Source organism: Nylanderia fulva, unplaced genomic scaffold (assembly GCF_048542155.1).
Source record: "Nylanderia fulva isolate GAGA-0341 unplaced genomic scaffold, ASM4854215v1 Scaffold16, whole genome shotgun sequence".
Lineage (NCBI taxonomy): Eukaryota > Metazoa > Arthropoda > Insecta > Hymenoptera > Formicidae > Nylanderia > Nylanderia fulva.
In genome coordinates, this window is record NW_028189835.1 from 4259647 (window position 1) to 4282784 (window position 23138).

At 35.6% G+C, this 23138-nt stretch overlaps 4 protein-coding genes across 8 annotated transcripts; 2 read left to right on the top strand and 2 right to left on the bottom strand.

Annotated features, from left to right (window-relative positions):
- Nucleotides 1-224: 224 nt before the first annotated feature.
- Nucleotides 225-4789, top strand: LOC114940278 (uncharacterized). Its single transcript, XM_029314865.2, has 3 exons — nucleotides 225-377; nucleotides 478-919; nucleotides 1256-4789. The coding sequence occupies exons 2-3, from the start codon at nucleotides 776-778 to the stop codon at nucleotides 1448-1450; spliced, it is 339 nt and encodes a 112-aa protein (XP_029170698.1). The 5' UTR covers nucleotides 225-377; nucleotides 478-775; the 3' UTR covers nucleotides 1451-4789.
- On the bottom strand, nucleotides 1152-14485 carry htk (AT-rich interaction domain hat-trick). Of its 4 annotated transcripts, none has more exons than XR_003821419.2 (9): nucleotides 14241-14485; nucleotides 12272-12711; nucleotides 11954-12199; nucleotides 11670-11874; nucleotides 6950-11585; nucleotides 6619-6759; nucleotides 5660-6391; nucleotides 1650-1805; nucleotides 1152-1514 (listed from the first exon to the last, which is right to left on the bottom strand). XR_003821419.2 is itself a non-coding variant. In XM_029314864.2 (7 exons), the coding sequence occupies exons 1-7, from the start codon at nucleotides 14244-14246 to the stop codon at nucleotides 6348-6350; spliced, it is 5709 nt and encodes a 1902-aa protein (XP_029170697.1). In that variant the 5' UTR covers nucleotides 14247-14485; the 3' UTR covers nucleotides 3534-6347. The 4 variants fall into 4 exon arrangements, 2 of the variants coding, with proteins under 2 accessions (XP_029170697.1, XP_029170696.1); XR_003821420.2 differs by having other exon boundaries at nucleotides 1152-1555; XM_029314864.2 differs by lacking the exons at nucleotides 1152-1514; nucleotides 1650-1805 and having other exon boundaries at nucleotides 3534-6391; nucleotides 12281-12711.
- Nucleotides 14486-16332: 1847 nt separating this feature from the next.
- Art1 (arginine methyltransferase 1) lies at nucleotides 16333-19779 on the top strand. 2 transcript variants are annotated; one of them, XM_029315152.2, is made up of 2 exons: nucleotides 16333-16420; nucleotides 17633-19779. In XM_029315152.2, the coding sequence occupies exons 1-2, from the start codon at nucleotides 16355-16357 to the stop codon at nucleotides 18713-18715; spliced, it is 1149 nt and encodes a 382-aa protein (XP_029170985.1). In that variant the 5' UTR covers nucleotides 16333-16354; the 3' UTR covers nucleotides 18716-19779. The 2 variants fall into 2 exon arrangements, with proteins under 2 accessions (XP_029170985.1, XP_029170986.1); XM_029315153.2 differs by lacking the exon at nucleotides 16333-16420 and adding an exon at nucleotides 16472-16965.
- Nucleotides 19249-22832, bottom strand: Sec10 (Exocyst complex component Sec10). The gene is made up of 6 exons (XM_029315158.2): nucleotides 22445-22832; nucleotides 21703-22146; nucleotides 21050-21627; nucleotides 20472-20960; nucleotides 19859-20366; nucleotides 19249-19793 (listed from the first exon to the last, which is right to left on the bottom strand). The coding sequence occupies exons 1-6, from the start codon at nucleotides 22475-22477 to the stop codon at nucleotides 19695-19697; spliced, it is 2151 nt and encodes a 716-aa protein (XP_029170991.1). The 5' UTR covers nucleotides 22478-22832; the 3' UTR covers nucleotides 19249-19694.
- Between the last annotated feature and the right edge of the window lie 306 nt (nucleotides 22833-23138).

Sequence of the window (23138 nt, forward strand, 5' to 3'; positions counted from 1 at the left end):
ATCAAATATGATCTGTCAATAAAGAATCTCATATGATTTATACAGATTTAAATGTAAAAATTATGTAAAAAAAATGTCAAAATTAATTTTATAATTTTTTTTTCGCGTCATAAATTTATTTTTTTATACAAAAATAGCCTCATATCGCGAATCGAGGCAGAAAAACTTGAACGCGAGAGAGATTCACGTTCCTATATTAGACATTGCATCTTGACAGATGCCCGCGACAGCTGATTCCTTCTCCGATCCCTTTCTCGAGCTGCTTTCGGATCAACTTTCAGTCGTCAGGGCTGCATATACATTTGATTTCCCAACTTCCGTTCTTTATTCGACGCCATAATAATACAGCAATTATGAAATGTTAGAGCAAACTCCAGGTGAATACCGTATTCTTATATATCGAAGTAACATTAACAATAATAATCGCGACAACAACAATAATAATAATAATAAACATAATGCCAAATTTCATCGAAGGGGCGATGAGGTGCGCGAATACGGACCTGGATCTGGACGTCGCTCGGAGCGCGCTCGGTGTGTCTTCGACGGAGTCTGCGATAAACAAACTCGGAGAGAGATCTCGACAGGAGAGAAAAGCGCGAGACACGACTCCTTTTCGGATAAATAAAAACGTTCGCTCTCGCGTAGGACGGGTGATCGCAGGTGAAACCGTCAGGCGATCTGTCAAATTCCGTTACCTGGGGGGACGGACGCGAGGCGTGTGCGTGGGTGCGCGCAGGCCGTGGGGCAGAGGCCTGGGGCAGCAGACAGAGAGATGGGCAGCACGGACAAGGCCGTGATCACGGGGTTCATATGCAGGCTCTGCAGCAAGATGAACCGCTTCGTGATACACATCTATGGAGAAGAGGGCGAGAGGATGAAGCTCGCCGAGAAGATCAACACTTACCTGCCGATCACGGTAACTTATTCACACTATGTATCTCATGTCATTACACTTTAATTTCCATCCCTCAGGATGACTGAAAAAGAAACATTACTTCTTGCACACTTTTGTCAGAATGAGAGTCTTGATTTTCCTCTCCGACACACTTACTCCTGTCTATGTTCTTGTGGAACATATTTTACATATTTTTAGAAGGAAGGAGAAGGAGCATCAACTGTCATTTCTTCTAAAATAATGCATCGCATCCTTATCATATTCACAAATTATTGTACTGGTTCATTTTTTATTTACATATGACACCTGAGAGAACGCATTAAAATAAAGCACTTTTTTTGCACGCACATTTTACAGGTGAATATGAATGATCCGCTGCCAAAGACTGCGTGTTTACATTGCATCGAACGATTAGAAGCCCATCACGAATTAATGGAACAGATCATGTTTACCAGACAGAAATTAGACCCTGACAATAAAGCGGCCGCAGTGGCATCTTCCTCTGCGACAACCGTAGATGCAGCACCGACGTCTAGCCCACCTCCTTGTTGACATGTGCAATGGAAAGTAGTATGCCCTATCGCTCAATGCGCCATTCGCCAAGATTAAATGATTCCTGTATAATTTCTCATTTCATTTAAACTAATAGTTCAATGACTGAAATGTGTAAAGAAAAGGACACATAGGGTGAAGTAAAAATTAATGTCCAATTAGTACATTTCTTACATAAGATAATATTTTGTATACTTACTTTAGCAGCGAGTATTCTTTCATGAGTATTAAAAAGGTTTGAAAAATTGTTTAACGCCAATGTCCACTTCTGTCTTGTGATGGAATGAGATGTCACAAATGTCGAGAAATCTTCAATGGGAGACACGCACAAAAGTATGCTCCTTTAGATAGTATTCTATAAAAAGAGCATTCATTCAAGTAAGATACAATTTCTCACAGTGCAAGGTCACGCATTGAATCTTTTCTCATTAATCTATGGTCAATAATGGGCAAACTAAGTTGTAAGAAAGTGATACTTTAAATGCGAAATATATTCTGGGCGAGCGCAATAATATTGAAATAATCGAATATGTATATATTCATATTAGAGATGTATTGGATATCCCAAGTATATCTCAATAGCTGGAAGTTTTGTATAAATTTTACGCAGAAATATATATATATATATATATATTTCTTATGAGCATGAACAAATAACAATCAAGTATTAAATAAAACATAATTAGCTTTTACTTTTTAATGAATAAAAAAATGTTCCCAACTTTTTTAAGATTGAAGGATATGATGCTAATCATAAAAGAACTGTGTTGATAAAAAAACTAGATGTAATAATTAAGGTATAAAGTAGCAAGGAACAGTGTTTATAAAAACTTATGAACAAGAGAAGTAAGCTATAAATATGTAATTTAAAATCGAGTTAAATTCTTATTATAACAATATGTAACAGCAAATTATAGTTATAAGATAATGGAATCATTAAACTAAATTTGCAAAATTAATTTGAATTTTATATTTGTGATTATGTACTCTAGTCTTTTTTTATTATATTTTCAGAATATTGAATATACTTTTCAATGGAAGTATGTAACTACTTACATATGAGTTCATGATTTATCTGGACATTTAATTTTTCTTGTGCTACTGTAAATACTCGATATCCAGTACATCTTTTAGGGCCACTTTGTTCAAATTCTGATGAATTTAATTGTTGATTAATTTATAAAATAAACAGCAAAATTCCATATATTGTATAATTGTATTAGAAATTTTGATGTTGGTCCTACAATTAATTAACAATTAAATTGGAATTTTGTCAAACAAAATAGTCCCACATTATATATACATATATATTATTTTATAAATCTTACAATATACTTTCTTTAAAAAATATTTTATAATATTCTTTAATTTTTTTTAAAAGATACTATCATATTTTCAACGCATCAATTCTACTGTGGTGTACAAAAAAAGATTGATCAATATATATAATATATATATTATACATATATATATATAAGATATATTATATATATATATATATATATATATATAATTATATATATTATATATATAAAACAATCTCTATATATCGCGGCGATATTATATATTGTATAATGTAGAAATTTCTTATATAGCCGTAGAACATTAGAGCGTAAAATTAAAATATAAAAATTAACTTATAATACATATATTTTTAGTTATTGATTTGTATTAATGAAATTTTCTGTTACTCGCTGTGTTGACACAGAACAAGTGATAGAAAAGATATTGTATATTATGTATGTGCGTGTCATTGATGGTGCATTATGTTGTATAATCGAGAAAACAATCTTACATTATTCTCTAATATAACTAAGTGCAAAGTACAATAATCTGAATATTTGTATATTATATTGAAAGAGAGTAGATTTTGCATAAGTTTTACACAGATTTTAATTATCTGTCCATCTTTGTTTGTAAACCACACTGTAATAAATATGTATGTTCAGATTTTAAGTACAAAATTAGTTGTGCAAAATTAATTTCTTTTCTTATTCTATCTTTTGATATGTTTTAATATATTTACAGAACTTATATATATAAATAAGAATGCAGGAGCAATACAACTAATGCAATATAAGCATTATTTCTTGTTAAGATAAGATTTATTTCTTAATGATACTCACTGACACAGTTAAATGTTATGTGAAACAATAATTATTTACTGCTTGGCGAGAGAGATAAAATTCGCACCCTGTGCTTACTATATGTACTATTTCACATGTAACGTCGTATGATGATTTACAGGGAGAATAATTGTTTTCAGAAGATGAGGATGCATTTATGACGGTTTATCTTTATACAAAATGCGCAAGCATACATAAAAATATATATATATATATACTTTGAATTAAATAAACTTATTTTAAATTATAATTATTCGTAGGTTTATCCCTTCAAGTAATAATTTAGATTGTCAAAATTATATTCAATTAGGTATTACAATTTGGTATTAAAATGTTATTTTAAACCAAAATTGATCAATAACGCAACAGATAACTTGTGTTATCACTTTATACTAATTCTTCTATATATTTTTTTATATAATTCAATTTCTAATTTGTTAACAATAATTAAAATCTTTTAATTAAATTTATAGACTAGAATTTGTACAATATAAATAACAAAGCAAATAATTTAATCTTGCACTTGATTTTATACAACGAAAATTTTTAATATAAATTTTATAACTGAATTGTTTGAAATCGTAACTGAATAATAATGTAATTTTGAATGAAAAGAATATAAACTAAATTAATTAAACTAAAATAATACAAACTAAATATTTTTCTTTTTCTCATCATTTTTTAAATTTTCATAATAATACCAAATCAATTGTATTTTTTATATTAATTTGGTATAAGAATGTATATATTTAAATTTGCAGTAATAAAAATTACTTTAATGTACCATTCACACACGTACAAACACACTCCTATATAGTACAAATTGTTGAAAGATTTTAATGTCAAAATGCATCCTGTAGTCTTCTCAAAACAAATTACGCATGTATGTGCTACTGCAACACTTTTTTCTGAAACTATTATACATTAAATTTACGCAGCTATATTAGAATGTGCAATAAACTATCAGAGTCGGACTTGTGTCTGTACTACACACAATGTAAAATTATATACAATGTCGCGAAATTCTTCACAACTTTTTTTCATTTTCTTCATTGTCAGATTTATGTAATCGCATTCTTACACCATAAAGCACATTCACATATTGATTTTTTTTTTATAAAAAATATATGATATAAAGATATACATTATATGTGTGTATTTGTCCGTGTGTGTATGTGTGTATCTATATAAAATTTTATTCTTCTTTCAGATAGCTTTGTGTATTTTCTTACAAATTTTTTCACCTAATATTTGATTCACATCTGTGTGATGTGTTACTTTAAGATTAAGTTTTTTCTTTTTTTTGCATTATTCTATCTAATTTCTTAATACTTGTTTTTTTAAGCACTATGCATTATATATATATATATATATATATATATATATATATATATATATATATAAAATTTTTGATGTTATTTATAATTAAATATGATTGCAGTGACAGATTAAGAACCTTTATATAAAGTTCACAGAAAAGATGCGTGTGTATTGTGTATAGACATGCTGGTCGACTGTTAAAAAAAATTCTTTTTTTTTTATAAATATCAACGCTTTAGTTGTAGCGTTTTCAAATAAAGTTGCGACGATAAGCAAATGTCCCCTTGATACATTTCGATATATATACATATATCGAATTACAAATATAAATGCATTTCTGATAAATCACAACGTGACATAGAATATCGATGAGTAAATAATAGCTTAATGATTATGAAAAGCAATTAAATATTACATATCAGTATCTATTTAATATCGTTGAGCTGCATTCGCGATATAAACTGCCATAAAAGCAAGCATGAAGAACATGCAAGAAAAAAAACAATATAATAATTTCATGTTAAGCGCATCTATATCCATTTACATGTGTCAATATACAAATTATTTCCTCTCTCGTACAAGTATAAGTAATTCTTCACGCTGTTATATACATTAATTAAAATACAATCATTTCATTTACCTCACGCTTATGTGCATGAAGCCATTGCTCGTACAACTTCCAGAATCACAAAATGAAAAAAAATTGCAACATTTTTTATATTATTTAAACGAAAATTCTCTATATAAGTCTCTGTATACGTACATATGCGTGACGTAATGGTGCCAATGTGTATTTCACAATTTTACTCTAATCTCTAATATTTACATATTTTTTTCCTAGAGTATTAGAACATGCAATGTTCGCACTCGTGTCACTGGTATTTTTTCTTATATACTTTGTCTTTTGTAACTTCGTCTTGTGAAAACAGCTCAACCACAACTGGTGTGGCCGTGCTCGAGAAACGGAAATGATAGCCAGCTTAGATTAAATTACTTGTTCCCAAGATGTCTTTATCGATAACATATGCGACTATTGTTAACACTCTCCTTTGTTTTTTCTTTTTTTTTATAACAAAAGAAATGAATAATACTTGAGAAATGATCGTCAATTGATAATTTGTACTTTGTATCTGAGCAGGTGACAAAAGATTAAAATTTGTTAATCATTTAATGAAGAAACTTGACGAAACATACAATATATATACAATATATATCGTATATATGAAGTATATAGTTCCCGATAAACGCATCCTTATGACTCTAAATCTTATTAACTATATCTACAATTTATTAATACAAAGAGAGTGTGCAGGGGCAAATATATTAACTAAATGAAATGTTGGTAGTTGTCATGATTGCATGATGCCCGTGTCAACAATTGCTATTTTTAATATCTCTGACAGTTTCATTTGCTACTCGAGAAAAGAATGATTTTTTTTCAACACTGCTTATCACGAACAAGCTTGCTGCATTTCTGCTTTAGCTGCTTTCATCGCTGGAACATTTTATTTACATTAATTTTTATATATACTCTCTTTTTATATATACTAATTTTTTAAATATATACTTTATTATTATATTATTTATATTATATTTTTTATAATTTTAATGTGACGAAAAGAAAAAAAATCTCAATCTATTGGCAATTTTCGGCAGTTTTCGAAGGAAATTAAAAGAAAAGTGTAAGTTAGTAACAAGTGAATAACATAGCAAAATATTTACCTTCTCGTTCCCGCCTTCGTAATTTCTTTCTACGTCTTTCTATAGCGGCAAGCTCGACCTTCACTGCATTATACGTCTTTCTCAACTCAGTTAATTTCTGCTGTAGCACAGCTATCCTTTGACTACCGTCCAATTCAGGATCTGCGAAAATTTAATATAATTTAATATACACATGTCAAATTATATGTCAAAATCAATCTGTATATAAATACAGATTAATTTTAAGAAAAAATGCTTTTCTGATTAAATTAAAATTAATCAGACCTGTAAAGAAACCGACGGTTTTTCAATGTGTAATCAAATTGATAAAATATGTTTTGTACTAACGTACCTAATTCGACGTAAAAGTTATACTTCGTAGGTCTTGGTGATCTAGACGAGTAGGTACTAAGATCGGGGACGGTGGTGATAGTGTTGGCGTGACTTGTCGGCGTGTTGTTGACCCCACAAAGATTAGATCCTTCGCTGGTGTCGTCGCTATCACTCCCAGCTCCGTATCTACCATGCCTACCGTTCTGTCTTCCGGGTTTCTTCGGGATAACCGCAGTAGCAGCACCAGTGCCGCACTCCGAGTGCTTGCGATTCCTCTTACGTTTCTTGGGCGACTGCATGTCGTCGACCGAGCGTTTGGCGGGCGGCTTCAGCATCCTGTCCGCGCAGTTGCCTTCGGAATTCGGTAGGGTGTCGTCTTCGCTGAAGCCCGGACCTTTACCAGCGCTATCGTTGTCCGCTTCAGAGCTGTCGCGATTCAGCTTGATGTTATCCTCGGAAGTCGGCGACGAGCCGCCGGTTCTTTCTTCTCTAGGCGAGCCTGAGATGTTGGATATACTCGAATCTGGGGTGGTTGGCGGTGTGTTGTCCATCACCGGCGCGGCTTCGTTGCTCTCTCGTCGCTGCGGCGGCATCAGAACCGGTACGTGTTGCTGGTGTTGCTGCTGATGCTGTTGTGGCTGTTGCGGCTGCCGCATATTTAAAGATGCGTTCTGCTGCATGGGCAGAGAAACCGGAATCGAGGCCTCGATAGTCTTCGGCAATGCCAGGCTGAGAGTGGCAACGGTGCTGCTGCTGCTCGTCGTACTTTGACCAGAGGTTGGTGCACTAGCAAAAGGCATTTCCATCAACACTATGCTGCTCTCGGTAACTTCGCTCTTGGGCGGGCTGCAGGATGGACCGACACTGACTTGTTCGATGTTCTCGGATGGCGGAGCCGGTGAGCCGGGTATCTCTTCTTCGCACAGCAGGGAATTCATCGTCTCTCCCTCTTCATCTGTCTTTGAAATCGGTGTCACTTCGGCCTTGAATTCTGTACACTCTTGCTGCTGTTGTTGCTGTTGCTGCTGATGTTGGACAGTTTGCGAAGTTTTCAATGGTTGCGCCCTCGTATATCTATCTTGCGTACTCTGTATACGATCCAATTCCGCTTGCAGCTTCACGTCAAAACTGGACGTCGATACTTTGACGTCTTGAGATTCCTCGTTGTCTATCACGAGCCTCTGTTCCGAATCGCTGCTATCCGTGGAGTCTATAATGTGATCCTGATTGATCTGTTTCTTACGATTTTCGATTCTGTCCTTTTCCTTTTGATCCGTCATTTTATTATACTCCTCTTCGGACTGTTTATCGCCCTCGTTTTCGACGCTCTTCCAGTTCTCGTCCCTCGCGACCTCCTGCAATTTGCTCTTGTGTTCAGCTACGATCTTTGCCTCCTCCTTGAATTTCTTCAGTTCTGCTTCTTTCTTTGGCTTCAATTGTTGCATCTCTTCCTCTTTCTTAATCGCCATACGCATAATCTCTCTGCACGGGTCCTTAATCTCTTCCTGCTCGCGTTTCTTGTCATCCACCTCAACGGTCACGCCGCGATCCGCGTCTTTGTTTCTCTGCGAAACGTCTGATTTCTTCGACGAGTCTTTGATTGTCTTGCGAGTGTGATCGGACGTGTCCTCGTCAGAGATTTTTTTGCTGTCCTTGGTTTTTCGGAACGCCATAGCAGCGGCCGATAACTTCTCCTCTATCGTGGACGTCGCCGGCAGCCTCGCGCTTATGGGAGCCGGAGGTGTCACGATCGGCGACGGAACCGGGGCGATATCGAGCAGCTTCGTATCCAGCATCCTCAATTCCGATTGCGATTGTCCAGTCATAGGCAACAGCTTGACCTGACTCTGTTTCTGATCCAAGGAATTAACAGGTTTGCTGGCACTACTCATGGTTACTATCGCATTGGTTTCCTCCCTCGAGCATTCAGTCACGGTGCTCGTCTCGTTTTTCTTAGACTCCGTCGTGGACTCGGTCAAGGACTCGCCGCCAGGATGAAATTGGTTCTCCTGTTGATACGTCGTAAATATGTTGTCTTGTTCCGCCTCCGACACCTCGGTCTCTGATATTATCAAACGGTCTTCCGAATCATCGCGCGTACCTTCATCGTCCACCGGCAAATCGTGAAACAAGACATTTGTGCCGGACACCTTGCTCTGGGAAGGAAAGGAAGGAAGTTCTTCCGGAATAGTCAATGATTTCATTTGATTGTACGAAGACGTTAATATGTTAAAAACATCCTCGCTTGCGATAAACATCTGAGGTTTATTGCCAGGAGCAACTGATTCGTTCGCATCCTCGGATCTTTTGCCGAATAATTTTCTCGGTTTCTTTCGAGTATCGTTATCCGGTGGCTCCGATGGTTTCGTCTCTTTCAAAACCGGCATCGCAGCCGGCGTTTTCTGCTTCTTCTTCGGACTCTTAGGCTCATCCTCGAATATCCTCTTCTTCAACTTATCCTTCTCACCGCTCGTGTCCCTCTTGTTCCTCACTTCAAACTCGAACGGTTCCGGTTCTTTAAACTCGTATATATCTTCCGTGCTTTCCACCTTCGTCTCGACGACAGTTTCCACTTTCGGAGTCTCGACAATTTTCTCCAACTTGGGTGATGCCGTGGTCGCGACTACGCTCTCTTTTTCATCCAGCTTCACTTCGTCCTCGGGCTCGGGCTCCATTCTGACCAATTCTAACTTAACCGCTTTGTCGAAGCCTTTTAATTCGGATCGTATCTGATTGAGATCAAAATCGCGACCTTTCGGTTGTTCCTCCTGGTCACTATCAGGCTCCGATTTAATACTTTGTGTTTTACCAGGTGTTCTTCTCAAACGTCTACCTTTACGGGGTTCATCCAGATTATCCTTGTCATCTTCACCGTCACTCACGTCTTCCGCTTTAATTCTCTCTTCTGCTCTGCTGCGCGTCTCCTTCCGTTTTCTCTCTTCCGTGCCTCTTGATCTGGTCTTGGTCGGCTCAGTCTCGGTGGTGTCGGATTCGTAAGTCTCGCTGTCTTCGGTTTCCGACGCGACGGATATGTCCGTGTGTCCCGAGGTTCTTCTGGTCCGCCTCCGATGCTCCATGCCTGATAGTTCTGCGTTTCTGGTTGTCCTGGTTTGTCTGTTAGCAGGTGTGGCAGGACTCTTAGTCCTGGAACTAGAACTGGCAATGGAGAGCGGTGTAGTGGATCTGGTTGGTTGCAACGATTCCTTGTCCTTCTCCTTGTCCTCTTTTTTAACTTCCTTCGAAGACGTCGGAATTGATTGACAAGTGTTACTGGAAGTAGGAGCAACACTTTGTGCTCGGCGACGACTTTGCGATGCGTTAGCACCCGAATTACAAGTGCCTTTCAATTTATTGCTCATATTGTTGGACGAATTCGTGCTGGGGGTTTGAGGCCTAGGAGTAGCCTTGATACGCTTCACCCTACCTTGAGCTTGCGTAAAATTCTGGGCGATTCTGGATGCTTTAATCCACTCGTCGTATCTTGTATTCCAGCCTGTATAGTGTACAAGGTACATCGGTTCGAGACCGTCTTTCTCAATTTCGATGACTTTCGCTTCGTAAGTAACTTTGGATTCATGTGTTGGACCGTAATATACCTTCAATTTGTCGCCACACTCCACGGGACCCTTGTAGCTCGGAGCGGTCTCTGTGAGTTGTTCATCTGCGCGCGATTTCTCCGCCTCATACTCCTTGCGTTTTCTTCCTCGTTTCTTCAATTCTTCGTCCGTTAAACGTCGCTGCTTAGACACTGTTTTCTTTTCTCCTTCTCGGGACGGTGTGCGAGTCTCCCTTCCTTCGGAAGCACCTTTATTTTTTACAGTATCATCCTTCGCTTTGGATCTCGTTTTAGTAGCTTCTTCCTCCTTGAGTTTATCATCTTTCTTCTCTTGCTTTTTAGTTTCTGGCTTCTTTTTTTCGGCCGTCTTTTTCTTAGTGTCTTCTTTACTTTTTGATTTGGCTCGACCGGACGATGTTGCACTGGTTGTAGCGCCATTAGAAACAGGAGATGATGTAGAAGGTTGCGCGGTTAGTTTTTGCGGTTTTTCATTATTAGATGACAATTCAACGTCTCCGTCTCCATTCACATCAATCTCCTGATCACTATCGGATTCTTCTTTTTTCTTTATTTTCAAAACCACCTCCTCCTCTTTCACTTGTTCCTTCTTAATTTCCTTCTTCTCCTTCTTCTCGTCATCCGCAACTTTCTTCTCGTCCTCGTCCTTGTCACTTTTTACTTGCGCCGGTGGTTGCGGCGGTACAGGAGTATTTCTGTCTTTATCGCGGATAAGACTTCTTCCAGAGCGTTGTTTACGCGTACTACTTCGCGGATGATTTACCATGGTGCAGCCTAATTTTTTATAAAAATCTTCAAAATGATGCAAATATTTCTTATAAGCCTGTTTCACAAGATTGTATAAGGTCCCCGAATTTTGCATCATTAAACCGAGTCGTCGTGTTACAGTTTTCCATTGATTCTGATTCGTAACACGATTATAACCACCTAGTTTATGAACCACCCGAAAAAGCCTATATAAGTCTATGTCTTCGGATCCAATCATTGGGCAAACATTCATAGGTGTTCCACGATCGTCCATAAATTTATATAGTTGAGCCACAAAATGATCTTTTTCCTCACGCGGTTCGTCGTCTGAACTCTTAAAAAAAAAAAGTCGCATTTTTCATAACTATCGTGTAAAAGAAAAAAAGGAAGAGTGTAAAAAATGAGCAAGAAATCTTACATCAGAGTCGAGTTCCCCATCATAATCACTATTTCCACTGGAAACAGAATGCCCAAATAGAGAATCTTTATCCCAGTGAGGTGGTAATTCATTTTTCTCTAAGAATAGAAGAGCTTTCTCTACTGCAACCTTTAGTGTACTGTTTTCAACTTTATTAACCAATTCCTTTGTGAATTCTGTGGCTTCCTTCTTGGGTACTGTGTAACTTAAAAATATTTATAAATATTTATATTTCTAATATAATACAATAGCAATCGACTTTAACATAAAGATAATTCACTTACTATCTCGCATCTTTAAACGAACGCACCAAGTAATCGTCCCTCACTCGTATTCTTACTGTATCTTGAGCAGTAGGTGCAACTACTAAACCTGGAAACCAATTATCTTTCTTCTTTTTGTCCCCGAGTTCCACGCAAATAACTTTGCCGATTTCTGGTTCAGTTTCCATTCCCTCCTTCGCGCCTCCACTGGAGGAGGAATCGTGAGTACCTCGCGGTGGACTGTCCTCATCCTCGCTGCTTTCGTCCCTATTTTATGAAAAATTGTCGAGTTAGATAATGATTAGAATTCTTAAAAGCAGACTTCTCTCCACCACTTACTGCGCTTGCCTTGATCGTCTACCTCTTCTACCCCCGATTACAGGATTTCCAAAGTGTTCTGGGTGAGTTAACGGGAGTTGATCCAACGTTTCACTCTCCGCAAAATGCCGTCCGCTTTTCAGACAAAGCGCAGTTCTTCTTAATGTAGTAATATCCCCATCATCAAAAACTACAGTGTACTGACTGCAGTCTTGGATCTTAGTAATTGTAGCTTCAACAAACTCTTTTCGATCTGCATGTTTAGCTTCAACAGAGGCACCTACTCTTAAAGTTCCCTTGATTTGATCGTCGGCAACAGTTGCAGTTCCTAAACCTTGCGGTTTAAAAGTCACGCGACACTTTACCAATCGCACCACCTTACGAATCTTTGCTTCACAAAAGGCACCCTTATACTTAGCACTAACTTCCGTACCCACCGATAGGGACGGTGGATCGTCTCCCTGTAATAAATTTCAAATTCTATATTGTATATTATGTAAATATTATAATAATAATTTCATAACAAAACTCGCAATGAAAGTTTAAAGAGTAACAATCACTAACAAGTAACTGCAGAGAAGTAGAGATATTTATTATTATATATATTGTATTACGCAAGTCTGCTTCCTTTATTTTAATTAATACTTGTCATTGTGCTTTGTATATACACTATATTTTAAGTTAAACTATAGGACATATAATAGTGATGATAGAAATTTTCTTTTTTTTTTTTTTCACAAAATAAAATTTCATAATTTTTACTCTTTTAATATTATTGCAATAGTTTATATTTTATGTTTTATTCACAAATTTTGTTTAGAGTATAAGAATGTAAGACAATATTATAATAATTTATTTTTCTTTTTTGGATAAGCTAAATCACACATATTTTTTTCTGAATACTGATCATTGTAATAATATTCAATATTTAATGAATAAAGTTCAACAATATGTATGCATGTATGTATCTATAGGTAATATAATATTTTCTATAATAAATTATATGTTAGATCTATTTTAAGTTATATTTCTAATGTTTTTTTCTTATTCAAAATAAAGCAAGTACAAATCTGTTATTGATTTCCCAAATCAATGAAATACAACAAAATCACATAATATACAGTTGTGCATTTGTCTGTTTCAATTCTTAAATACTGATTCTGTTTGTGTGTAGTCTCTTCTTAGCTTGCAGAGAGTAATAAGCAAATGACACTATGTATGCATATGTATACATATATATAAATATATATAAAGTATTTTGTTCCATATATATATATATATATATATATATATATATATATATATATATATAAAATGTATAAATAGAGCACAACTAAAAAAGAGACAAAATTAAGTCATGTGCTTTGTGGAAGAAGGAAGAATAAAAATCCGAAAATTGTGGAAAATGGTAAAAGAAGCTAAAAATCAACGATAATACTGACTTTGTGTGTTTTGATAACCACGGTCGTCTCAATGACGCTTCCAGGCATTCTCCGTCGCGCCTTTCACGCCTTAGAAAGTATCTGCCTGTCGGAATTTCCGGGACGAGAAGGAAGGCAAAAAGGAAGAAAATTACTTCGATTTTTCGGAACACGTCCTCGCATCCACGTAAACCCGAGCGTTTTGCCCGGCAAGAGATTCGCCTGCATTCGCACTCCGGACTTGTCTCCGACAGAGAGAGAAAAATAGAGGAAAGGCAGAAGAGGAAGAAGGACGGAGCGAGCGAAAGAGGAGAGAGAGAGAGAGAAAGAAAGAGCGGGAGGGAGAGATCGGAAAAAGCGCGGATGCGTTGGAGCACGCGACGCATACGCGTATGTCACCTCGGGTTTCTCACAAAAATACAAAAGGTAGAGACTCAAACTACGTACACATACACATGTATATACATATATATACAACGCGCCATTGAGACGAAAGGAAGCGTTCGTCGCCGCGGTTACCCCGTTGTTGCTCTACGTCGCACTACGTCCTATCCCGCCTGTTTACTCACCAGCATCTTCTACGGCTCCACGACGTCTTCTACTGGTAGGGATTGAACACACCAACGAGACATCAAAGCGAGACGCGGCGTTCGTCCTCACATCCTGTCCCGCGCTATTCCTAGCAATGCGGAACGAGACTTTCGTAGACAGAGGCAGCAGTAAACGCAGACTGACCCGCTTCGAGAAAGCGAAGCAGACACTCCTCTTCCTCTCCTCGCCGCTCGGCAATGCTCGGCAAAACGAACGGCAGCGCGAGTGCGTACAAGATGCTCCGGCGTTACCAGGCGAGCGCCCTCTCGCGCACGCGCGCCAAACGAAGTAGCTAGCTTCGATAAAATGGGGTTCCCTAGGGGCCCCTCACTTATTGTTTCTAAAAATTGTGGCAAAATTTTTTGAAAAATTAAATAAAGTAATTATTTTGTTCTAAGTTGAATTAATTCGAGCAAGAGTTAGATTAAAATTAGAGAATATAAAATAAAAAGAAAATGAAAAGCATTAAAATAAAATACTTCTTATTTTCTTTTTATCTTTGTATTCTCTAATTTTAATTTAATTCTTGTTTTAATTAATTTAACTTGAAATAATTACTTTATTAATTTTTTAAAAAATGTTGACATAATTAAAAAAATTCTAAACGTATCTATAAGTGATTGCCCAATATGAAAAAATAATCCCATATTGTGCTATCACTTACTGATATGTTTAGATTTCTTTTTTTAATTAAATTGACTATGGAATTTTAATTGAGCTAATCGACTGTCGCTTTCTGTAGGCGAGGACAATTATATAAGATGAATCGAGTTATTTATATAATTTAATATAATTTAAAAGATGCAATCTGTGAGACAATTTAAGGCAAATTAAATGCATTGAAATTTTGGCGCCCATTATATATGTACGTCGCTGCATTTCCGGCCACTACATCACGCATGCGCGCGCAAAAAGAAGCAACACTGCAGATTCTTCTTCTCCTTTCCCCTATTTCCACCAGTATAGAAAGTTCGGGGAATAGAACGGATCATCTCATAGGTGACAATTCGCAAGTGTGCGTGATATGAGCTACGTCACCACCTATGTAACTGATTTTTCAACAGCATGTGCTTGAATAATGCAATTTATGACATGACGTTTCTTGAAGTCTAGACTATATGTAAATTCTCTTATTAATATTTATATTAATTTATAACGAAGGTATATTAAATATTTTATTAAAAATTATTAATATATATATAGAATATATTTTACGAATAGATTAAAAAAATAGATTTTTTATAGATTTTAAAAATTTATATTCTACGACCTTTTGTATTAATTAAAAATATGTCATATATAATTAATAAATAACACAAGTGCTTCATCTGCTCTGAGATTTACTTATTCTTATCGTAGGAATTTTATCTTTAGAGATAGAGTAGTATATGTAATATATGTATATATCATAAAGTATATATATATATACACGTTATTAGTCAAATTTGCACTCAATAGTATAAAATTAAATTTAAATCAATAGATCGAAATACGATTGAGTATTTCCATTAACTTTAAAATTTTTTTTATATGCGAATTGAAGGCTTTGATGAAGATTAGACCTTTCCACCTTATGAAGTATTTACATTGCAACCATTGTTTGGCGTACCTACATCTGAATTTTCTATTCAATAGGCAAACTTTATTATATTATTTTTGTATTATATTTTATTTTTATTTTATATTTCATTTTATTTTTTTATTGTTTTATTATATTTAGATTTATTCATATTTGCTTGCATTCTCCAAAAATGCATTTATTTGTCCATAAAAAATACAAAAAATTTTGTCCTTAAAAAAACTATATCATTATTGTATATTTTATTTTTATTTTATATTTTATTTATTTATTTTTTAATTATTTTATTATATTTATATTTATTCGTATTTGCTTGCGTTCTTCAAAAATGCATTCATTTGTCCATAAAAGATATGAAAAATTTTGTCCTTAAAAAAGAAAACCAATGTGTACTAAACAATAAATTTTTGCAGTTGCAAAATATAAAATAAGCATCGGAAGATGATTCGGCGGTGAGCCGATGATAGGGACGGTCCTGAGGCGGTCCAGTCGTCTGCTGTGACGCAGAACAAAATGGCGACGAGTAATGAAGTGCCGGTAGAAATCAACCAGAGTCGCGTGTATAACACAGAGAATTCGGTGAGTTTTTGCGAAATGAATTATCGGCGAGTTGATGTAGGGTCCGAGGCTCGCGATCGCATCGCGGACGAGTCGCCGCGCTTCGCGGCTTCCGAACGCGCCACGTCGAGGAAGTAATTCGGGGCTAGGGAACGTCGTGTTCGTCGCGGGCTTCGGGAATCCCGTCCTCTCGCGTAGGGATTCGGCCGAAGCGTGGTCGAGGCGGGACAGGATGCACGCGCTCTCCCGCATTTTGTTCCGCGAAAACGAGGCTTGGCGAGAGCTTTCTCACGATAGCGCGGCTATTCGTCGAGAATTCGAGGCGTAAAAATTCGCGCAGTTAGCAGTCGACGTTCTATATAGGCAAATAGGTAGCGATATAGCAATATAGAGTGTAATATAGGCGGAGAATATAGCGAGCGAGATATATATCGACCGATTATTCGATCTCGAGAGGGGGACGCCGTTCATTTTGGCGGCCACGTGTTTCTTGTCGCTGCCGGCCTTTTGTGTGCACGCCAAGCCGTTGGATTGAATAACCTTTGCCGTTTACACTCATGAGTCTTGTAAATTATTTTCTATTCATTATGCGATATTAATTTTTTATTTCAAAACTGCATCCTCGTGTTCTCCTCGCGTGCGCTGTACATTCGTTTGAAAATTGAAAACCTTTGTTCTTTGTGCGATTCGTACATTTTTTTTTTTTTAATATTAATGATAAACCGAATAAATGTTTGTTGCTTTATATATATATATAAACTATTGATTGATATGATATCTACGTGTGTCATTTTATGAAAAAAATTATAATTATAATTAGCTTGTGAATATCTTTAATTAGTTTTTTTTGTCATTTTAATGTTGCAATTTTACAAAAGCTTATTTCTAAATCATATATTATTAAACAATCTCTTTAAAATGCTAATCAGTCTATCAATATAAATGTTACAAACATCAAAAATAAAATCTATGGATTTCTTAATAATAATAATAATAGACCGAATAAATAAACGTTTGTTGCTTTATATGTTAACTATTAATTGATATGATGTCCACGTGTTATTTTATGAAAGAAAACAAACTTCTAATTGTTATAATTAGCTTGTGTCTTTAATTAGTTTTTCTTTGTCATTTTAATGCTGTAATTTTACAGAAGCTTATTTCTAAATTAGATATATTATTAAACAATCTCTTTGAAATACTAATTAGTCTCTATGAATATAAATGTTACAGACATCAAAAATGGAATCTATGGATATAGCGGCAGAGCCTCCTATCCTGAATAAAGATATCAGCGAATCATCCTGCAAGGGATCTGTATCCGTTGATGATATGACTTCGAGAGACTATTACTTTGATTCCTATGCTCACTATGGAATACATGAAGAAATGCTAAAGGATGAAGTACGCACTGTGACTTATCGTAATTCAATGTATCATAACAAACATCTCTTCAAAGGGAAAATTGTACTCGATATCGGTTGTGGCACCGGTATTCTCTCCATGTTTGCAGCTAAGGCTGGTGCAGCTAAAGTCATTGGTATCGAGTGCTCTAATATCGTCGAGTATGCAGAGAAAATTGTAGAAGCAAATAATCTGTCCAATGTTATAACGATACTTAAAGGAAAAGTCGAAGAAGTCTCATTGCCCGATGGAATAGAGAAGGTTGATATAATAATATCCGAATGGATGGGGTATTGTTTGTTTTATGAATCCATGTTAGATACAGTGCTCTTTGCCAGAGATAAGTGGCTCCGTGAAGATGGTATGCTCTTTCCTGACAAGGCGACCTTGTTTATTTGTGGAATTGAAGACCGGCAATACAAGGACGAGAAGATTAATTGGTGGGATGATGTGTACGGATTCGACATGAGTAGCATAAGGAAAGTGGCGATTAGCGAGCCTCTAGTGGATGTTGTTGATCCCAAGCAAGTCGTTACAAATGCATGCCTAATCAAAGAAGTTGATCTTTACACAGTGACAAAGGCAGATCTCGAGTTTTCATCGCCGTTTACTCTGCAAGTTCGTAGAAACGACTACGTTCAAGCTCTAGTTACATTCTTCAACATCGAATTCACCAAGTGCCACAAACGTATTGGCTTCAGTACTGCACCAGAAGTGCCATATACGCATTGGAAGCAGACTGTCTTCTACTTTGACGAATACATGACAGTGAAGAAAGGGGAGGAAATTTATGGCGTATTTTCGATGAGGCCCAATGCCAGAAATTATAGAGATCTAGATTTCAGTATCGAGTTGGACTTTAAAGGGGAGTTGTGTCAAGTACATGAAACTAATAACTATCGCATGCGCTGATATTCAGTGGATTGTGCGTCCGTCTCCCCTTTTTTTTTATAGCTCATGAGAAATCATTTAATCAAACCGCGATGGAGTCGATTCTCTACTAATTATGCAATTATAAACGATCGCAATTATAAATATTGGTATCGATGCATGCGTCGATAATTAATGATGGTACATGAGCTGTCAGTCTTGCAAATCTTTAATTTTAAAGAATACGAGATGATGCTTCCTGATTAGACGTTTAATGTAATGACTTTTATAGACATTCTATTCTATAAACGTGTAAATCTGGATAATTAATCATATTTATAACACTAAATTCGAACAAACGACGAGATATTGTAGTAAGAAAATAAACGAATTTTCGCGCACAACTGAAATCCATCAGTTTGATATTGTAAAAAAGAAAAAGAAAAAAATATTTTGGATCTTAAGCTTAGTGTGTCTTGACGATATCTCATCGTAATGTTAAAGAAAAAAAAGCTACTTTGTGTGTGTATAATTAATATGTCTGACATGTAATAAAATATAATTGTGCGCCAAAATTCTTTGTCTTCAAAATTATTTATTTTTATATATATTACAGGACTTTGTGTGCTTAAATGTACATGACGATACTATCAAAAATTATGAAATGCTTGATAAAAGCATCTTGCAGAAATTTTAAGATGATAAAGATTCTTACACAAATTTTTATTTATTATTGCATATTTTTAATCGACATTCATTTATTTGTGATTTGTTAAAAAAGTAAATAGAACGTATCTATTTGAAGAGAGTGGATTATTTTCTGTGAACGCCCTTTTGCATGTACATGATAATGTGAACGAGCCTCATGGCGAAAATCCTCGAAAAGTATTTGAACAGATATAAATATAATTTTCAGTGATTGCTTTTATATATTTGGTAGCAACTATATATATATCAATCATTATAGAAAGTATTAGGCTGAAAGTAAAGTATTTTTTTCTTATGTAAGTAGACTATGTCATCATGTTGCCAGGCCTTTTAAACAATTGGCTAACTTTTGCGTCTTGTAATCAGTTCTTAATTGAATAAAGTTAAGTAGAACGGTGCGATCAAGTGTCATCTGCAACAAGGAAAATATGCATTTGTAAAAATTGTCCCTTAAAAATAATAATTCATATAACATACCAGTTGGTCTCCTGTGCAAACTTGTTTCAGATTTTCTGGCTTGACCAATAGCAAATTACACAAGGCGTGTAGAGTATCAAAGAGATTTGTGACAAATTCAACATCAAGTTCCTTAATGCACTTGCGATATTCATTCATGTCGCATATCGCGCACATAGCGCCAGCAGAATTAAATTGAAATTGTTGCAAATTATCGTAAATGACTTTGTGGAATCTGATTCCTAATTCCTTGAGAGCGGTGTCCAAGTGCCTGCCGTCCAAAGTGTTTCGGATCAAACGTATCATTCCGCTCACGTACTGAACCACTACTAAACAGGCGGGAGTATTCACGGTATCCACATCAGTTTCCGGTTTAAAATCTGTTTTTTTCTGTTCGTTTTGCAGATATATCTTTACCCAGCCTACAATAGCATTTATGCTTCTGTCTAAGCCAGTGTCCAACTTGACATCAATTTGCTCCAAAATTGCTTTTTTCTTTAGCAAACACTCGGCGTGTTTGGGTGTCGATCTAGAGAAAAATCATAGTATAGTATTATCGACTTGCATTGTATACATGATATAAAAACGTGAATTGGGCCTTAGTATAATTAGGCAAATAAAGAAAAATACATACAAGACAAGAGGCAATACACTGTCGTTGAACTGTTCTTCCAAGAGCCGAACGATCGCGTTGCACTGATGTACCACATTAAAGAAATAAATCTCTGGTTGTGTCCTGCTCTCTGGTATAGGAACGCTTTGTAAACCTAATTCCAGTGCATAGTCTAAATGCTCGCTTATTAAATATTGTAGTAGTATCTCCACGATCTGGAGTGCATTTCCGGGAATGTCATTAGGCTGCGAAAGTAATTGACATCTTTGAAATGCGAGTTTGCTTCTCTGTAATATTGCAATTGCTAACTCTTCTGAAAGAAACGTCTCGCCTCCATAGTCCTCTATTTGAGCAATATTTATATTCGTCCTTGCACCTAATACAGCTTGCAAGTCTCTACGTAATTCTTGAAATCCGCCTGTCTGTAATTGTTTTTTCTGATGATTCTTAGATTCATAATATTCGATAAGCAGCGCCGCTGACTTTTCGCGAAACGCTTTTGTTTCAATACTAAAATTGGCAAATAATGATAATATTTATAATAATATAATTATTAGCCTATTATCTTTAAAACATCTTCAAAATTTAGGTAAACTTACGTAATATAAGTATCCAAATATTTCTGGAAGATATTTCTGGTAAGTTTAGCAAGGTAAGTCTCATCGGTGCCCATATTGAAGACTTTAAGATCATTGGACAGCTTCACTGTTCTTGTATATAAATCATATAAGTTTCGGAGATATTTTTCAGAGTCATTTTTGTCAGCTAATTTAGCCACGGCGTACTTTTGAAGCCGCAGATGATATATGTTCAAGACAAATTTGGCCATTACTTGTTCAGGATTAGAAAATACTTGTTGCATAAGTTTTTGATATTTTGTACACATAGGTATAACATCTTGAAAGACATCTTTTCCACCAAAGGAACCCATCTGACTTTGTTCTATAAACGCGTCGATACACTGAGAATAACCTTTGAAATGAGCCAGAGTACTGGCCAACTCCTTCATACGTGGTGCATCTTCTCTACTATGCGCTCTCGCAAACTCCTCAATTAAATTTCGTTCTATCTCGTCATATTTAACATTGATCTTTTTTTTAGCGTGTTCGAACTTTTCAGAGGGTAATTCTTGAGCTATGAGATAAAGTTTCTGTATCACATCTGCGGCTTCATTCAACTGCAATAAATAATATTGATTAAACCTTGATTATTTTGTTATATATTTTTTACACAATTGATTATGTATTTTTACCGAAGATTTATCAGTGAAAATTGGATCCGTCAATGGACCCGGACTTAAAAATTCTGAAAAGTGTCTCATCAATTTTTGAGCCTCCACTGCTCTTGCTCTTGGCGTATTGACACTTTCTAACTGATCTCCCAAGTGTAGGACCTTAGTAGCCACGAGGTTTATTCTCTCGTCTAATTGATGAAACAACTCGATAGAATGTCTATTTCTCTCTTGCAATCCTAATATCTCAACCGCATGCCGAGCTTCCTCTTCCTTCAATGCAACCTCCAGTTTATCGCACTTCTTTTGCTGACGTTCCTGCAATACCTGCAAGTCCTTAATCGCTTGCAAAAAGGTCTCATGAACGATAACCGGATCGAAGAATGTCTTTCCTCCATCTTTCGTATTATCATTGACAGTCCTCCAAGCCAAACGTTCAACAAATTCTTCAGGGTCAAATGGATCCTACAAAATAGTTGCAACTCGTTCACATTTGATTTCTTAATTATGTGCAATTATATGAACAATAATAAATGAGTAATAATATTAATAATATTAATTATACGAGTAATATTTACAAAAAAGTTTATCTAAAGTTTGTGATAAAATAAAACTTAAATAACAATTAGTTTTTACTAATAAGGTTATTAATTGTTATACATAATATTACATCATAAACGTAGATCGTATTATTAATTTATACATTAAAGCATCGAAACATGAACAAAACATTTGAGTAAAAGATAAAAAGAAATTTATATACCTGCTCCAATTCCTTCATATATTGTTGCATCATTTTGAAGCCGAGGATTGATAATTATAGGTTATGTCACGATCAATCTCGAAGATCACAGAGGATTTACAAAAGTTTGTTATTTACTCTGTCATAAATTTACACACGTGCATTGGATTTAACGATTCCATCTCGCAGTTTGCGGATTTTGACAGATCTGATCTATCTGCAATCAACATCACCGATGCGTTGACATATACACAGAACTGTCATTTTCTAGTAACAAATTCAGTCGCCAGATGGATATATCAACCAGCTGTCAACGTGACTTTTAGCGATTGATTTTACAGGAGTGCCTGGAATTACCAAACACGTGGCAAGCTACACATCACAAAAAAGTCCATGTACATATATATATATATATATATATATATATATATATATATATATACACGGCGTAGCAGCTTGAAAATAATTTATTAGAAAGAACCGATGACATTTCCCCTCCCTTGCAAAATTTAAAGAATGACTTTCGTTTTAGACAGTCGTATTTTATTCTCCTTTTCGCATTTTATATATAATTACAGTTACTATATTTGTAATCGAGTGCCGTTATTTATCGTATACCCGTCACAATAGCTTTTCTCACGATACAAAGATACGATTTTAGATTAAATATGTAACTGCGTAACATCTTATCTCGTATAAAACATCCCACGTTTTT

What these genes read in the sequence shown, in the direction of transcription:
- LOC114940278 (XM_029314865.2), top strand. Translation starts at nt 776, where the DNA reads ATGGGCAGCACGGACAAGGCCGTGATCACGGGGTTCATATGCAGGCTC. An exon ending in ACACTTACCTGCCGATCACG is followed by an intron (nt 920 to 1,255) that starts GTAACTTATTCA and finishes CACATTTTACAG; the next exon opens with GTGAATATGAATGATCCGCT.
- htk (XM_029314863.2), bottom strand. An exon ending in AGACGATCAAGGCAAGCGCA is followed by an intron (nt 12,200 to 12,271) that starts GTAAGTGGTGGA and finishes TTCATAAAATAG; the next exon opens with GGACGAAAGCAGCGAGGATG. An exon ending in ACGAAGGCGGGAACGAGAAG is followed by an intron (nt 6,392 to 6,618) that starts GTAAATATTTTG and finishes AAAATGTTCCAG; the next exon opens with CGATGAAAGCAGCTAAAGCA.
- Art1 (XM_029315152.2), top strand. Translation starts at nt 16,355, where the DNA reads ATGGCGACGAGTAATGAAGTGCCGGTAGAAATCAACCAGAGTCGCGTG. An exon ending in TGTATAACACAGAGAATTCG is followed by an intron (nt 16,421 to 17,632) that starts GTGAGTTTTTGC and finishes TAAATGTTACAG; the next exon opens with ACATCAAAAATGGAATCTAT.
- Sec10 (XM_029315158.2), bottom strand. Translation starts at nt 22,477, where the DNA reads ATGATGCAACAATATATGAAGGAATTGGAGCAG. An exon ending in TTTTCACTGATAAATCTTCG is followed by an intron (nt 21,628 to 21,702) that starts GTAAAAATACAT and finishes TATTTATTGCAG; the next exon opens with TTGAATGAAGCCGCAGATGT. An exon ending in TATTTGGATACTTATATTAC is followed by an intron (nt 20,961 to 21,049) that starts GTAAGTTTACCT and finishes TGCCAATTTTAG; the next exon opens with TATTGAAACAAAAGCGTTTC.